Source organism: Vespula pensylvanica, chromosome 6 (assembly GCF_014466175.1).
Source record: "Vespula pensylvanica isolate Volc-1 chromosome 6, ASM1446617v1, whole genome shotgun sequence".
Lineage (NCBI taxonomy): Eukaryota > Metazoa > Arthropoda > Insecta > Hymenoptera > Vespidae > Vespula > Vespula pensylvanica.
In genome coordinates this window covers 8,347,189-8,365,519 of record NC_057690.1, presented here as the reverse complement: position 1 = coordinate 8,365,519, position 18,331 = coordinate 8,347,189, and the positions used below count along the sequence as shown (strand labels likewise).

Sequence of the window (18,331 nt, the reverse complement as noted above, 5' to 3'; positions counted from 1 at the left end):
AGAGATAGAGAGAAGGAGAAAAAGAAAGATAGAGATAGTGATAGAGAGAAGGAGAAAAAGAAAGATAGAGATAGAGATAAAGATGGAGAGAAAAAGAGATGTAAAGGGAAAACAACGAGCGTAGTAACGTAACCATCTCGAAAGAAGAATCGCGAAGTCGTTGGAGCGGATCACCGCGACGCTGCACACGGCAACTCCCAGAGAAGATCAATATCCCCACCAATCGTATTTCTCTCCTGACTATAGCGCACTATCTCTTACTCTCTCCCTCTTTATTTCTTTCTTATCGTAGCTGTCGATTTCATGACACGGAGCTCCTTCCTCGACACTTCTAATCTTAGTTTTCCACCCTTTCTCTTCTTTTTTTTCTTCTTTTCTTCTTCTTCTTGTATCTCCTCCTCCTTCTCCTCCTCCTCCTCTTTTTCCTCCTTCTCCTCCTCCTCCTCCTTGTTCTCTTCTTCTTCAACTTCTCCTTCTTCCTTTTTTTTTCCTTTTCTTTTCTTTTCTTTTCTTTTTTTTTTTTATTTTTTGTTCTTTGTTCCTTTCGACTCTCTTCTATATTCTCTAAAGCATCAAATTTTAGATCATTTACTCTCGTAATTTTCTATCTTCATTTTATTGATTCTCTTATCAGAGAATCTCTCTTTTTATCTATTCCGTTTTCTAGCCAAATCTTTATTTCTTTGAATGCCAAGAAACCGTCGAGGCATATCATTGTTGATCATTATCTTGAATTTATAATGTACGATAGATCCTTGTTACTATCAAACTAACAATAACGTTCACGTTCGTAAAATGATATATTAGAATATAATATTGTAGATATAGATATATAAAATAAAATATAATATAATAGATGGATAATGTAACTTTGCGAGCCTATTAAATAATAAAATTCTTGATAAGTAACAAGTTAAAGACTTTCGAAGAGAAAGTAATTGAATTTGTGAGATGAAAGAAAATTGATTTTTGCTTGAAGAAGGATAATTGCTATGTTCTCCTTGAAGTAATGCTACCTTCGAATGAAGAATTCCATTAGGTAACCGTTTAAACTCATGTTACGGGTTATTAGCTTTTTTGAAAATGAATTATTAGAATTTTCGTTTGGCAAGCCCCAACTACTATATTAAACATTTTATAAAATGTAAGAGAAATAAGAGATTTTATAATAAAAAAAAAAAAGAAAGAAAAAAGGATCCTTTTTATCGTTTAATCGATGTGATTATAAACGAACAGGCATACCTATACTTCGAAATTATCGATAAAAGCTATCTAGTAATGGTTCTATTATAGCATAACGTAAATGCATTTTCTCGAATGCGAAATGCATCGTTGATAGCATTCAATGAAAGTAAACTTAATAGTTACAAATATAATTCTAGTTTGTACGTGTGTATTTAAAATTAAATAAATATTACAGGAAATTTATCGGAAGATAAGTTGTTGACTATGCTATTATCGATGTAATTGTTGATAAAGATATTAATGAATTAATGGATACACATTATCGATACGAAATATTTATCATCGAATTTCGATTATTATATTAAAATTATATATTAAAATTTAATTTTTTTCTTTTTCTTAAATTGAACTTTCCTATATCATTTTATATATGTATAATGAAATATTTTTTATTCGAATGCATCGAGCTATTCACAAAGTTTTGTTCATACCAAACGTATATAAAAAAAAATATATATATATTTTTTAATATAACGTTATGTAATTATTATCCAATCGTTTGAAAAAAATTTAGTGGATATCCTTTAAACGATAAGTTTTTCCGTTCTTTTCTATAATGGAATTTCTTGTAGGTAAGGATTTGCAGATATAGCGAACGGCAACGTTATCTGCTTCATTGCAGATCAGTGATTTTCAGCAAACTGTTATATGTTATCATATAAGTATTCTATATACGTATGTACGCACGTATGTATGTACAACGTACGTATCACATGTACATACGTATTATGTATCTACCAGCTATTTACGCATGGTTGAGGTTTAAGATTTTATACGAAACCAAAGAATAAAAGATCTGAGAAGAATTCGACTTTTCTTTCGATATGCTCTTCTAAACTTATACACCCACATACACACACGCATACTTGTGAATGTGTGGGAGAGTGTGTATATGATATCTGAATGCATATGAGTTTTTTTTTTTTTTTACAATATCCTAAATAATTCGCATCGCTTTAGAAATATTTATATTTAAAAAGTTCGTCTCGCAATCAGTCATTAAAATTTTTGAATAAAATTGTCAAACAGCAATGTCTGTGTGGGTGCGCACGTGTGCGTAATATCGTATTTCACAGACGATCTTTATTGAATTTCTCGTAATTTAATATACTCTCGTGAATTCTGCAATGGACGTTGCAACAGTAACATCAGATTTCATCTACAATAGCAGATATCATATTGAAATTTGTTGTGGTCTACTTGTCTATTGAAAACAGTGATAAACGTACTTGAATCTAATTGATTAGGATTAATAGCTTTTGGTTAGATCGATGATACATAAATAATTGTTATCGTATCGACGATTAAACAAATTTGCAAATTTTTCTCTACTTTTCTTTTATGTTTGTGTTCAGCGTAAATCGTGCTTGAATGATTAAAGTTTAACACTAAAACTTTATACTTTTTCTTTATAATTCGCACGATTAAAGGTTTCGTCGATGCATATTGACCTAATTATCAGTGGTGCGCTCCAAGTCTGATGACCTTGCTCTTTCAATTATCTCCCCACGCTCTCTTGCTTTGTCTCTCCGTTGTTCTCTTTTCTCACTTTACTTTCCTACACTCTTCTCCCCCCGTGTATCTATCTCACTGGTATGACACCAATAGGGATACACGGGGACTTGAAAAGAAAAAAAAAAAAGAGAAAAAAAAAGAGAAGAAAGAAAATCGAAGGGGACGAATCTTTGCTTTTGTCACGATCCTGTGGGCGATGAAAAGAGAAGAAGAAAGCAAAAATAAATAAATAAAAAATAAAAACAAAATAAATAAAAAAAAGAAAAAGAAATTCGTGTCAGTCTCGCGTTTTCTTTTTATAATAAAAAATCCCCCGATCTCTTTCATTTTTTTAAACAAAATAAAAAAGAAGTTCTTAATAAATAAAAGTGTACTGTTGATAAAATGAAGTTATTGATTATTGTCTATGCTGATAACTGTCATATAAATTTTCGTACGATAAACGTTAAAACGCGAATGACGATAGTAAGAGCGGAGATAATAAAAAAAAATCGACGAATATATAAAACGAATTATTGATAAAATAAAGTTATTGATTGTTGTCAATATTGATAACTATCGTATAAATTTTCGATAAACGAGGAACGATTAAACACGGAATAAATATAGTAAGAGTGAAAAGAAAATGAGACAAAGAAAAGAGTATATAAAAGTTGTTAAAAAGATGAAGAGATTATGACAGAAACGAATTAATTTAAAACTACTAACACCGACGTAATGTTTCCTTCCGAGGCAGCTGTAAAATTAAGTTCGTTTGGTCTGAAAAATCTTGGTGTATCCTACTGCGAAAACGATGGCTGGGAATATAAATCGCTGAATATAAGCTCGTTGGATTTGCTTGTTACCGTGTGCTTAGACCATAGCAGATAGAAACTCGTAACTCTTAACGGTCGACAATGAATACTATAAAATGCCTCTATTATTTGCATATTATCTTAGTGTACATAGAAAAAAAATATATACATAATTATATACATATATATATAATTGTGTATATATATATAGAGTTAGATTTTATATATATATATATATATATATATATATATATATATAGCTATAGTAAGGGATAAAAGTATTTGTACAATAAGTATGTGAAAAGAAAAAGATCTGTATTTTTTACATTATTAATTAGATAGACATACAAATGCTTGTATGTTATACACTAACATTAGTAATATGTAATATAAATAAACAAAAGCTAGTTGTAGTAGTTTGTAACATACAAGAGTTTAACCTTCGTCGAATGATGAGATTTCATCGGGACATAAATATTTGTACAGTATTATTATTATTATTGATAAATATAAGAAATATAATCCAGCTTGATTTTTTGAATAAAAATAAATGCTACACCAGAAGATTTCAAGCAGTTTTCTTGAGAACATTTGATGCGATAGTATATTATTGTTAATAATTTGAAATATAGGAGGAAAGTACAAAGAAACAAACATTAGAAGTTCGAAAATTATCATAAATATATTCAAGAAAGATAAACTTTATGTAAAAATATTTGAAATACTAAAAAGAAGTCGTTCAACAATTCAAAGTATAATAAATACATTTAAAAAAGAAGAAATATTGCATAATACATAAAGAAGTGATAAGCCTCAAAAATTAACTTCAAGAGAAGAATGCAAGCTTGTAAGGATTATAAAAAACAAAAAAGAAGTAGACAAAATTGCATCAGACATCCAGCAACATATGTACAAAGAAGTACACGTTCGAAAACAATCCGGACAATATTACATTAAATAGAATATAAAAGTAAAGTCGCAAAAAAAACCATTCATCAATTAAATAAAAAAAAAAAGAAAAAGGAACTGGAATTTGCAAAAAAATGTATAGACGACGACTTTTGACATATTGTTATATTCTCAGACGAATTTAAATCTAATATTTTTAAGTAAGACGGTTGCAAAAAAGATATATGGCGGATAGCAAATACTCAAGTCTTCTAAGTTACAAAATATTATAATTAACTTTTCTTTATTTTTATTACGTACTACTAATGTTAATATGTAACATTCAAGCATATGTATGTCAATCTAATTAAATAATGTAAAAGATATTGATCTATTTCTTTTCACATATTTAACGTACGAATACTTTTATCCCTCATTGTATATTAAAAATATAGGTATCTATATTTACGCGAAAATATAGGTATCTATGTTATATGTGTAAAGTATTTAAATCGACCTAATTAAAAGTTTAAAATTTTCTAAATTCATTCATCTTATTTAATTATATTAAAGATTTTTATATTAAGAAAGAGAGAGAGAGAGAGAGAGAGAGAGAGAGAAGAGATAGAAAGATAAAAAGAGAAAAAAAGAATAAGAGAAAAAGAGAAAAAGAAAGAGAGAGAGAGAGAGAGAGAGAGAGAGAGAGAGAGAGAGAGAGAGAGAGAGAGAGAGAGAGAGAGAGAGAGATAGAGAGATAGACAGAAAAAGAGATAAAGAGAGAAAGAAAGAGAGAAAGATCTCGAGCTGTGAATTAATCGAGGATCGAAATAGGTTAATTGTCTCCTGTTCGATTTAAAAAGCTTAGAAAATAGTTTCAATCTATTGGTTGATAATCGAACGATTTGTTTGTTCATGTGGTATATTTTCTTAAAACGGGTGTGACAATGGAAGTTACATATACTTCATATATCTTTTTTAATGGTCCGGAAATATTATTATACCGGTAAATTAACTTTTACTTTTATCGTTTCTTATGACTTTTAAAATATATCGACAATGAATAACGTTCTTATAAAGATTCGATATTGTAAAGTTATTTGAGTGTAAGTGTATATATATATATATATATATATGATATAATAAAAAAAAATATATATATATAGGATATAATAAAATCGACTTACAAAATATACAACCTATAATTTTATAATTAATTAATGGATATTGTCATCTAATTATTTGTAAAGAATCGAATAAGAATTTTGTTTGGATAAATAATAGATATGATTTAGGATCTTGGAAATAAAGATCAGTCTGATACTTCTATAGAGTTATATAATTCATGCTACAATGGCGTCGTTTCTTCTCTCTTATTCGACTCGAAGACTGTATAGGGATGGAGGATTGTACTGAAATCCGTAATAATTTACGACTAGGAGGAATTCCATCTCACCTACTTTTCAGCTTCGAGCATGGAACGTGCTTAGCTCCATTGTTAATTTAACAGTATGAACATCTATTTCACACTTCTGACGTTAAGATTTCCATAAGATTTCGAGATTATTTAAGACGAAAAATCGAAGTAGAGGACATCGTAGATAATTGTATTCAGGAGCAGCAACGAAAGTTTTTCTTTTTAAAGCCAAGAGAAGAGTGTTTCTATACGCGTTTTTCTATATTCACACTTTTCAACGTGGATCTTCTTTTTTTTTTCCTTTCTTTTTTCTTTATTTTATTTTTTTAGAATCTTTCCTTTCTCGAGTTTTTAAAAGTACGTCGATCGATCGAACTCGCTAGACCAGAGAAATCCATTTAAATCGGTCTAAGAGTTTGAGAATTTAAATCGTCGACGTATAAAGTATCTCTCTGTCTCTCTCACTCTCTCCTTTTCTCTATTTCTTTCTCTCTCAATTTCCATTCCCTAGATCTTAGCGTATATGCTTTGACCGTAGAAATAGTTCTTTTTTTCATTCTTTTTTTCTTCTTTCTTTCTTTCTTTTTTTTTCTCTTTCCGTTTCCTTAATCCTCTCCGGAATATTCATAAAGACAATTGAGAAGTGAGCACATCTTTTGTGTACGGTTACGTTAGAGTAGAAGTAGAAGCTAAAGTAGTAGGCTAAAGTAGATGGCTAAGGGAGAAGAAATTTTCGCAAAGCTACTAGGTTGATGTGACTGACGTTTCTCTCGCCAGTTAAAAGCCCTTTCCAAAGAAGAATTCAGCGAGAACTTACTCCTTTATAATTTCAAAGCATCTATCCGAGTTAAGAGCCTCGATAAGAAAAATTTAATGGTATAAATGTATTATGCAAACCGGAAAACGAAACACATTGTACCACCAATCTCTCTTCTCTTCCGCCTCTCTCACGAAATTTTATTTCCGTGATATATAAATTTTTGATGCTACTTGTAATCAAATAAAAAAACCAAATGTTTTTCTTTTTCTTTTTTGTTCTTTCTTTTAATAATCAAGATATTTGTTATTTCAATCAGCTTTCTCTAATTTTTATTTTATTTTATTTTATTTGAGTCTCTTTTCCTAGATTTTTCTTTTTTCTTTTTATGTTAAGATCGATCGGTGTACGTGCCGAATTTAACAAATATATTTGAGATAATAAATGTAGGTAACAAGATTCGTGCCTTCATAAAGTCTTCTCTTTATCAAGGAAGATGACAATACGTATTCTTTGTTATTCTTTATCATACAGTTGAAATTTAATTTCGCCGAAGAAATATTAGGACTGCCTCAGTTAATAAACGCAACTTGCTGTCTCTACGAAGCTCATGTGATTCTCCTAGGGAAAAGATGCCGTCCGAGAGAGAAAGAGAGAGAGAGAAAAAAAAGAGGTCACGTACAAAAGACGCTATTTGATGTTTTCATCCAGCAATAGTACTTTATGTATACTTGTATTACTCCATTGATCTTTTCTGTACAATGCTTCTAGTAGTAAATTTCAAGAAGAGAAATGAAAAAAAAGAAAAAGAAAGCAAATACAGTAAAAATCATATATATATACATATATATATATATATATATATATATATATATACAATTTTTATTTATTAAATAAATCTTCAAAAAATAAATTTGAATAAAAATAAAGTAAGAGATAAAATAAAATAAAAAAGGAAATAGGAAAAAATATGAAATATTTCTTATCACTTATCATATTGGATATTTCAACAGCTGCACTTTAGCACTATCGAACTACTTCTCGAGATACTTTCTATAAATATTGATATCGATAGATAAGATCGTAATTCATATATAAATATATAGGCAACGAAAGTACTCGGATATATGCGATGACAGCTAGTAGAAATGAAATTTGGCAAATATGGTGAAATTCATTTAAATGAATGCGTGTTATTAAATTACCTAGATAAATTTACTCTTGCTCTTAATAAATTAATTTACTTGTGAATTACACCAAACTATCGTCACGATCATGCTAATATTATCTGAATCATAGGATCAGATAATTAAGCGTAAAATGTATTAATTCGATTCACGTTGCTCTGTCACATGCATACACGTTTAATAGATATTTTATATACGAATAAAGAAATATATAACACTTTATTCTCTCTATCTCTCTCAATATTTTTTACTTATATAATTTTTGAAATAATTATATCTTTTTTACTTATGTAATTTTTTAAATAATTACAATTTTTTTTATATATATACAGAATGAACAAAATGTTCCCAGATAAGCCAAATTCCCAAACGAATTATTCCTTTTCCAAGGTTTTTTTAGTTTTGTAGTTAGGTTTATAGTTTTACAGTTCGAAATAAAAATTAACTTAAAATGTCTGAAAAAGGGAGTAATTAATTTTGAAAACCACGTGGAAACTTCTAGCCCACTCTATATTATTACAATATAATTATTTTTTATATATTTATAATAAATAAAAACATATTTATTAATATAATTATTAATTTTGAAAACCACGTAGAAACTTCTAGCCCACTCTATATTATTACAATATAATTATTTTTTAATTATAAATCACTGATTAATTCAATCTTTTCCAACAATTAAATATCAGCAATATAACTCATTGATCTTTTAGGTATACATATCTATAAAATAATTTCTTTCATATCAATATTAAACGTTATTATTATCAATTCGAGATTATCAATTCGTATTTCAAAATCGAAACGGTATTTCACTTTATAATATCTATTCGTTAGCATCATTGCTAGGTTACATATGTCAAGGAAAACCACTTTTGTTTAGTACGATGTATCCATGCGGACAAATATATTCTATTCCTCGTAACGCGTTATAATTATAGATGGTATTGACGTCAGCAAATAAGGGATGCCTAAAGCAAACGAAATCTATATTTGCAAGCGTGGGTACGTTGCTTCGTTAGGAATAGGGGATCTCTTTCTTTTTGCGTAATGAAAAAAAGAAAAAGAAAAGAAAATTTATCTTCGAAGTTGGAGAAATGTTATGACGCAATTTTATATTATTTAAGTCTTATCCATTTTCTTTGTTCTCAGAAAGTTCGTTTCGATTTATATTTGAACATTAATGTTTAATAAGTATAAATTATATCGTTTGCTTCTTTATAGACACATACAAAAAAGAGAGTTAATTTATAGATACTTAAATAAGAAAATTGTAACAAAGGATAAAGCAAAGTATCTATATATTGATTCGTCATATTTCTCGAAAATACATTATTTCTCTCTCTCTCTCTTTTTTCTCTTTCTTTCTCTTTTTCTCTCTAATACGAGAGAGTTATGCAAGCAAAATACTATACTGTTGTACCTGAAGCTTTTAATAGTATTAAAAGTATCCTCAGAATGGGGTGTGAATTATCTGAATTAATGAATTGTAATGCGTAGATATCTGATAATTGTTTTTAACGGAACACTAATTAATTAATGGTAGATACTACTCGACATCTGTATTAGCAATTACTACTATATTTCCCGAAATTCAAACGACTAATCAACAAATTTATAGTCATTACACGAAGTCTCATAAATTGGTATGATTTTTCAAACAAATTAGAAAATTGATCGAACGATTTTCGTGACTTTAATTTTATTTTTTTGAAATTTTCGATAAAACAAATAAGATAAGTAGGTATATTATGTGTGTGTATATGGTGTGCGTATACGTTGAAAGAGATAGAATATTGAAGACATTAAACACTTTTATTTGATTTCTATCACGTAGGTTTAATTTCGTATTGAATGAACAATGCTTACATCATTCTCAAGGACATTAATCTAAAGAACAAATTCTTAAGGATATTAATTCCAAAAAATCGATCTAATTTCAACGTTGTAACATAACTTGGTATCATGTAGTAATTACAATCGAACGTTTACGATGACCAAACTGTAATTTATTGAAATCTTTTGATGCGAAACCGTGTTTGAAACTAGTATTAACTTTAGTACAATTGTAGTTTCTGATTCGAGAGAAGGGGAATAATAGTTTGTGAAATTGCTCTAACTGAACTCAGTCAGTGTATGTCTTTGCATCGCCATCGTTTCAATCGAACACTTGACCAGTTTAATAACGATCCCAGTAAATTTATTCTTACTCGTTAAAAATCGAACTAGAATAGTTCTGCAATTAAGATGTTTATTCAAGCATTATGAATTACGACTATATATTAAAATGCGAGATATGAATATGAAATAGGGTTAAAAGAACAATTGGCAGTAAAAACATTTTTTCTTTTTTTTTATAATTCCACTACTATCGTTGTAGATTCATCATTACGTTTAATATTCTCAGATAACAAAAAAAAATTGTCTTTTTTTATATGATTATTATTGTATTTTTATCATTAATATTACTATTTTTAATACGTAACAAAAAGAATATTTTCTCTTTTTTTTTATAATTCTACAATTAGTGTTTGTACGTCTACATTAGTATTGTTAATTAATAACAAAAAGAAAAATTCTTTTTTTTTAATTCTACAATTATTACTGTACGTCTATCATTAACATTAATATTCTTTGATACATTTAATAATATATATGTATATATATATATTTTATATATATAATATACAAAATTTAACGCAAACTTTTAATGAAAGAGGCACGAAAAAAGATTATCTCTTTGAAATCGATTTTCTGTGCTCGACATTTTTTCTAGATATACCATAGTTTCATTAAACTTTTGCGAACTCTCATATGCAGATTACTAACAGGAAACTCGAGTTACGTGGGAGTCGAATTATTTCGACGTTATCGAAAGAAAAAGGAAGAAGTAAAAGAAGAAACAAAAAAAGAAGTTATCGCGTGTATCGTCGAGACAAATTTGTGCGAAAGAGAAAGAATTTAAATTATATCTGAATAATAATAAGATGGGAGGAAAAAGCAAAAAAAGAAAACAAAAAGAAATATCAATTTTTCATATTACATAGAGAAAGATCCATCGAATAATTGCAAGTTCGAACGATAGCTTGTCTGAAGAAGTAAGTACATGCGCATGTCATTAAAAGTACGTCAAGTTCGGATGACATCTCGAATTCCTGGAACGCTGTAATTTATGTATTTATGGCGATTAAAGTACACCCCTTGCTGAGGGAAATAAATTCATCGAATAATGTGCGACCTAGTTTCCTCCAAAGATTTTTATTAATGGATACGTATGCAGGTACATTCATTTTTGGGTTATCATATTATTTTTGGATGCAAAAAATTTATAAAGATAATCAAATTAAAACTGACTATAGTAAACATTAATAATATATATATATATAAATGTAATGTTATATTTAATTATATATATTTAATATTATATATATATATATAATTCTGCTTAGCAATATAAGCAATAATTTTTGTTATTTTCTTTATTCTTAGACGATCGATAGAACCGATAACGTACATAGGTTTCTTTTTAACACGAGATAAGATATCTACATATTTATCCTCAGACTCGATAGGGATGAAGAGAAGTGGGCAAAGTTTAGCATCTAAACCGTAGTAGCTACACATTGGTACGAAGCCAAGCAGGTCCTTGGGCACGCGTGCACATGGGTTAAGTGGTTTCTATCTCATTACTGTGTGAACTACCTGTATGGACTATGCTTACTCTGACCGTAAAGTAGTAGAGTGTGTATCTACATTCATAGATGCTTGGCTAGGAACCCTTTTATACTTGCTAACCTCTTATACCAGATTCTACATCAACTTAACACCATTACTACTATAAGAAAAAAAGTTCGGATAACTTTCAAACCAATCCTTGTTTATAATCTTATCATTGTAGTTTCCATCTTAAGCCTATTCCAAAGAAAACTTTTATACTATGAGAAAATTAATTTGTTGAAAGAATGTTAAGAATGCAATCGTTGTGATAATTACTTATCATGATTTTTCTTGAAATGACTTGTGTATGATCATTTTATTTGGATAGATAAGATAGAAGTTTGTATTTACAAACAATTTCATTATGAATACGTCTATTTCTTAGTAGGAAGTGTTTCTTGCTAGGAAGCCAATGTTTACAGTTACGTTACGAGCGTCATTTCAAACGTTCATGGTTCGTGCAAGGGGGATTAGAAAGATCCTTAATGTCATCGTCAAGCCTTCTCTAGAAGTAAGAGTTATGCAGTTACATATACATAAAGATATACATACATACATAGGTACGTACATACATACATACATAAATACATGTGTAAATACACGTATAGGTAGATACAACTAGACAATGGCCTAGTGTAAACGAGCTACCGCAAATTAGGACGTTGCCCATTGGATGGGCCGATATACCTACATATATCTTGCCAACCGGATTATTAGACGAGCTGGACAGTAATTTATGAGAAGGAAACTTTCTTACTCAAGAAGGAAAACATTTGTTTGATTAAAAGTTGTACGATAAGTAGAGTAATACATTCAAAGAAGTGGGAATAATAAACGTTTTGTTTTTCTTCTTCGTTATTGCTATTTGTATATTTTCTCCGAAAAAACTTGAAATGGAAAATGTTTTTTTTTGTTTCTTTTTCTTTTTTTTTCTTTTTTTTTAAACTTTCGACGATTACAAACGTTGTTCTATCTTCTACAGATCTTTATTAATTCTTTTTTTATTCGTTAACATTTTATTTTCTTTTTTTTCTTTCCTCCTTTCTTTTTCTTTTTTTCCTTTTTTCCTCTCTCTTTTTTTTTTTTTTTTTTTTTTTTTAAAGGAACACAGAATTTATCTTCAAACGATTTCGTTTTCTATTACCTTTCGAACCGCTTCGTTATAATTAAATCTTATCGCGAAAGGTTAAAGTACCAATCGACGAACGAACGTTCTCTCTCCTAGTTAAATTTGTATGGTATATATTTGTAAAGAATTTTATATACGATTTTATTTAGATCTTGAGTAGAAACGAAAAATGTTATTAATGTGTTTTTCTTTTTCTTTTACTGTTCCTTTTTTCAAGATTCTAATTATCGACAAAATGAAAAACATTTTTATTGGTTTTCTTGATAAAAGTTTCAACATATATATACATATATACATACATACATATATATATATATATATATATATATGTATAGATGCGAATCATATTGATAAAAATGAAAGCATTTATTAAAATCTATCTAAAAATTGCTTATATAGTAAGAAGAAATTAATTTTTATTGTCACGTTATTTCTACTTATCACGAATTAATTGAACAAGTTTGAAAATATTCACGATAAATGGATTGACTTAAATGTAAAACAAATTTCAGGAACATCCTTTGACATGCTGTTCTTCAAATGTTTCGCACGTGTAAGTATTTCTTCGTTGAAATATATCATAAGAATATAATATATAAGCACGATAGTCACCAATGCTGTAAATTTTGCACGCACTGCAAACGTGTCAAAAAAGCGTTGCATATATATACATACACATGTGTGTAGATGTATATATGTGTGTGTGTATATATATATGTATGCTGTATATATCTATGTCGAACGATTAGCTTTGATAAATCGATGTTTATTTTTTTGTCACATACCAGAGAAATCAAAAATTTTGCTTTACACTGTTAATCATAGATCACTTTTAAAAATTGAAAGTAGGAAATCTTTTTATATCACATATTTTAGTTATATACACAAATTTCTAGTGGAGCACGTATTAACCATAAATTATTTGAATAACCAAACTAATGACAGTTTCAAGTTAATGATATCAAGTAAGTTCCTTCAAATTCTCTAATGCGTCATTGAGTAGACGAACTACTAAATAGCAGAACACAAACTAGAGAACAGGATAAACATTAATTAATTTCGACGCGAAGAGGGACGCACAGTCGTGCTTATCGTTCTTCGTCAAGATGGCTCCTAAGCTGACATCCATTTAATTAGGATACTAAGATGAGACGTAACCTCGTTATCATATTAACAAAAGAGATGTTCTTACGAAAATGACTTTTCTATGTATCTAAATTTTATTGGGATCCTTTAGTGGTCGTTAACTTCATTTATTTCAAGTAGATTTTCATCTTATCGTTTATTATAATATTTATACATAATATTTTCATTGATCGTACCTTGTCATCTTTATTAAAATTCATATGTCGATACATTTAGAATTTCAAATATATATATATATTATATTGTATCTCGAGAGAAGAAGAAATTAAGATAGATTTTTATCTTATCATTTATTACAATATTTACACATACCTAAAATTTTTATTGGTTTTATCTTATCAACTTTGTTAACGTCTACACGTCGACATACTCAGAATTTTAAATATACGTATGTTTTATCTCGAGAGAAGAAGAAATTAAAATAGATTTTCATCTTATGATTTATTATAATATCTCCACATATTTAATATTTTAATTGGTTGTATCCTATTACCTCTGTTAATATCACATATCAAAATATTCAGACCATATTTTGAATTGCGAATATACATTTCGAAAGAAGAAGAAATTAAGACAGATTTTCATCTTATCATTCATTATAATACCGAGAAATATTTAATATTTTAATTATCTTCGTTAATGTCAACATGTCGACATATTTAGACAAAATTTCAAACTTCAAATATACATATATCGCATCTCTAGAGAAGGAAGAATTAAAATAGATTTTCATTTTATCATTTATCATAATATCAAGGAATACTTAATATTTTTATTGGCAATATCCTATCATCTTTACGTTAACATCCACACGTCGAGATATTTAGACAAAATTTCGAATTTCAAATAAACATATATCGTATCTTGAAAGAAGGAGAAATTAAAACACCTCGTGAAATTATTTCCATATTCGAATACACGAGAACTGGACGTTTCATTTTGCCCTTGCGTATCCGAAATATTACCAGGCTGACACGTGACATAGCTAGACTACTTGGGCTGCATTGGAGCTGACTCATGTAAAAGATGAGTCAGCTTTTACCACGTTTCCACTACGTACAGTCGTATACCTAGAGTATTATAGTTCAGGCAAAGCCGGCTTTCCCTTCTTCCATACTTCACTATTCTCTCACGATTACTTTCGAATATAGATATGCAATTCCAAACTTGAAATGGCTTTTTCATTCTTTTTATCTCTCTTTCTCTCTTTCACACTTTTTTCTTACTCAAACAAATTTTTTAACACTATTTGAAACATCTGCAAATAGAACAAACAAATATTTTAGTTTACTTCAAATGGTTCCTAAAACTATATTTCTATTTTGTAAATGTATTTCCAATTTATAAATATTGTTTAAAAAATATTAACGATCTAATGATATGTTTTATCTGATTACGATACTATTTATTGATATATGTATTTAATGTGAAATAGAAAAAAGAAAAGATATTAAGCAAAGTAAAATTAGTTTAACAAGCAATGCATTAATGAGCTTTTAATATAAAAGAAAATACAAATAAATATAGAAGATAAGTAATTATAATAAAAATGGAAATGAAAGAAAGAATCTTATGTAACAAATATTATAAATAGAAGAATATCTTATTACTTAGACGATAGTATATATAAATATACGTCTGATAATATATATATATATATAGATTTATGTGACATACATACATATCTCATAGGAGAACGATCGACTCGACGACTATCGTAATAAAATTGTCGTTACTATGGAAACGACACTTAATATGCCTATCACGCACAACTACGATGAAATGGAAGAGGTTTTTATGCTTGTACGAGTTTCGTTCATTTATCCATCGAAAAAAAATCTGTTTTTTATCCATAACTATGATAACATGGATCTGCATTTGAAAAATTTTTTCTTTTTTCACACGATCTTCTAAAAATAAATATTCTCAAGACGATCCTTTACGTTAACTCTAAAAACGACTTCCATTTTTATCAATCATGTCAAACAAGTTTTTACACAAAATAAAAGTTTAACTAAGGCAAAGTTATAGTCATTAGGGTCGTTTTTTGATTCTCTTCACACCATAAGAATTGCAAATGATATACCTTTTATCTTGTCTTTCGTTCACAGCTTTAACCTCTTAACGCAGTAATAGGCAAACTTTATATGACGTTCATGATTTGTCTTGGTTTGTAACTTTCACTTTAAAATAAGTATAGTAAGCTATGAAGTCAACTTTATTCAGTTGTGAAAAAACTTTTCGTGATAGATGAAAGCTAAGAACAGTTTGAAAAAATCAGTGTAGAAAAGTTAACTAACGACATATATTAGTTTGGAATCATTTGACATTATGCAGTATGATGTAGTAGGGAAGTTGAAGTAGGAAGAAAGGAAAAAGAAAAAAAAAAGGAAAAGAAGGTCAACGATCGTTTGACAGAATAATTCGTTAACAACTAATGATGTTCTTCAAATTTTCTGCTCGATTATTCTCCAGCAATGCTAAAAGTTTTTAGCTTAAATTCTGACGGAGGATGGCTTTATTAACCTCGATTAAGTTTCATAAGATTCTTTCGAGTGTTTCGAAGAGTAGTCAAACTTCTTATTAGAAATCGTAGAAGAGAATTCCTTTTTTTTTTTTTTAATAATTCTCGTTTTTCAATTCTATCGACTAATTTAGAAAGTTTGCAAAGATTTACAATAAATTTCTATATTAATGTATCTCTATCAAAAAAAAAACAAAAAAAAAAAAACAGCTTCCCTTTTGATTTCTGATAAAAAAATTTCTATCTATTAAAAACTTCAATTTATCTGTCGAATATAGAATTCTTTATTCGGAACTATTTGATCTCACCTTGTAATTATTTTTCCTTCTTTCTTACTTTCTTCCTTTCTTTATCATTTTAATTTAACTAGACTATTTTAAAAATTTCAATGAAACGAACAACGCTTGAAATACGCTCGAGCAGCCTACTTACATTTCTAAATGAAAGAATTCTTTCTTTAGCTTCATGCTAACCGTTCTTCTCATAAATTAAGCCAATGCTTCAGGATATTCAAGCTTGAAAACAAAGCGGACAATGCATTTCTTTTTGAATAGAAAAAATCCAAAAGAAGAAAGTACATAATCCCACGTCACCCTCGAAAACGAGTTGAGATAGGAATGTGACCTAGACATAATATTCGAAATCTTAAAAAAGTTTTATAAAAAATATAAAAAGAAATGATAAATGAAAGAAGTAATATTCGACAATTAATTATTCGACAATGATTAAGATTAATTAATCGTATTTAATGGATTTTTAAAGAGATATCACAATATTATTGGATTTTATGAAAAATCAGATATGTTCTTTCAAATAGTAGCTATTCGATCGATTTCACGTGCAACAACCCACATAACTGAAGCTAAAACGTGTCTTTTGTTTTATGCATCGATGCATTTAAGTATATATGTATGTATGTATGTATATATATGTATCGGTTAACCTTGTATATACGATAGGGATAGAATCGCAATATTCGTAGTTTCTTCAAACTACTATATAAGATGATTTCCATTTAGGTGAAATCGTCGTAGGGAGGTAGACCAAGTTTGACGTTATCTTAACTGTTTCGTATTCTCTGGAGAATAAAAGGAAATCTAGAGATGGAATAAAAGGAATGAGGAGGAAGGTGTAGGAGGAATGATACAAGCAATAGGATCTCAAAATACTATGAAATCTTAAGTTACTGTACTCTTTCTTCTTTTTTTTCCCCATTGATATCACCATCATTTTTGTTTTTAGTAAATAATCAAAGATATAGGTAATATTACGTTCGATCTGTTTAGAAAATCGGAGTCAAACGTATACAGCTGTAGTTGATATCTCAATGATAGTATGTCAACGGTAATTCGAGATAATTGAATTTTTTGTCACAGGTATTCCATCTCTAGTACTAACATCAGCTTCAGTTTTGTTGTTAAAAAGTTAGTAGGGATCAAATTTCAGTTGCTTAGAAGATCAACTAGCTGACACATCATTGATAACGAGTCAATAACAATTCGGGATAGATATATTATCACTAACATCAGCTTCATTTTAATTGTTAAAACCTTAATAAAGATTAAGTTGTTAATAAAGATTAAGTATCTTGCTTAGAAAATCAAAGTTAGTAGTTCTAGCTGGTATCTCAATGATGATGAATCAATAGTAATTTGATATAGATATATTGTACCTGACATTAGCTTTATTTTGGTTGTTAAAATGTTAGTAGTAATTAAGTTTGTATTGCTTAGAAAATCAAAGTCAGTCGTACTCAGTCCTAACTGACACCTTAATGATAACGAGTTAATAGTAATTCGAGATAAATGTATTATCACTAACATCAGCTTTATTTTGGTTGTTAAAAAGTTAGTAGTACTTAAGTTTGTCTTGCTTAGAAAATTAAGGTCAGTCGTATTTAATCCTAGCTAATGTCTTAATAGTAATTTGGAATATATGTATTGCCGTTAACATCAGTTTTATTTTGATTGTTAAAAAGTTACTAGGCATTAAGTTTGATTAGAAAATCAGAG

The 18,331-nt window shown here is 28.5% G+C and overlaps 1 protein-coding gene across 11 annotated transcripts in view; it reads left to right on the top strand.

The window, feature by feature from the left end:
- The window catches only part of LOC122629901, an 85,861-nt gene that overhangs the window by 13,158 nt on the left and 54,372 nt on the right, over positions 1-18,331 (top strand). Inside the window, exon 1 of one of the 11 annotated variants that reach the window (XM_043813782.1) lies at positions 13,162-13,202. The exons of the other annotated variants lie outside the window; for them this stretch is intronic. Coding sequence (XP_043669717.1) covers positions 13,176-13,202 — 27 coding nt within the window. The 5' untranslated portion in view covers positions 13,162-13,175. Of the gene's footprint in view, positions 1-13,161; positions 13,203-18,331 lie in introns of those variants that run through there. 11 annotated transcript variants of the gene reach the window in all.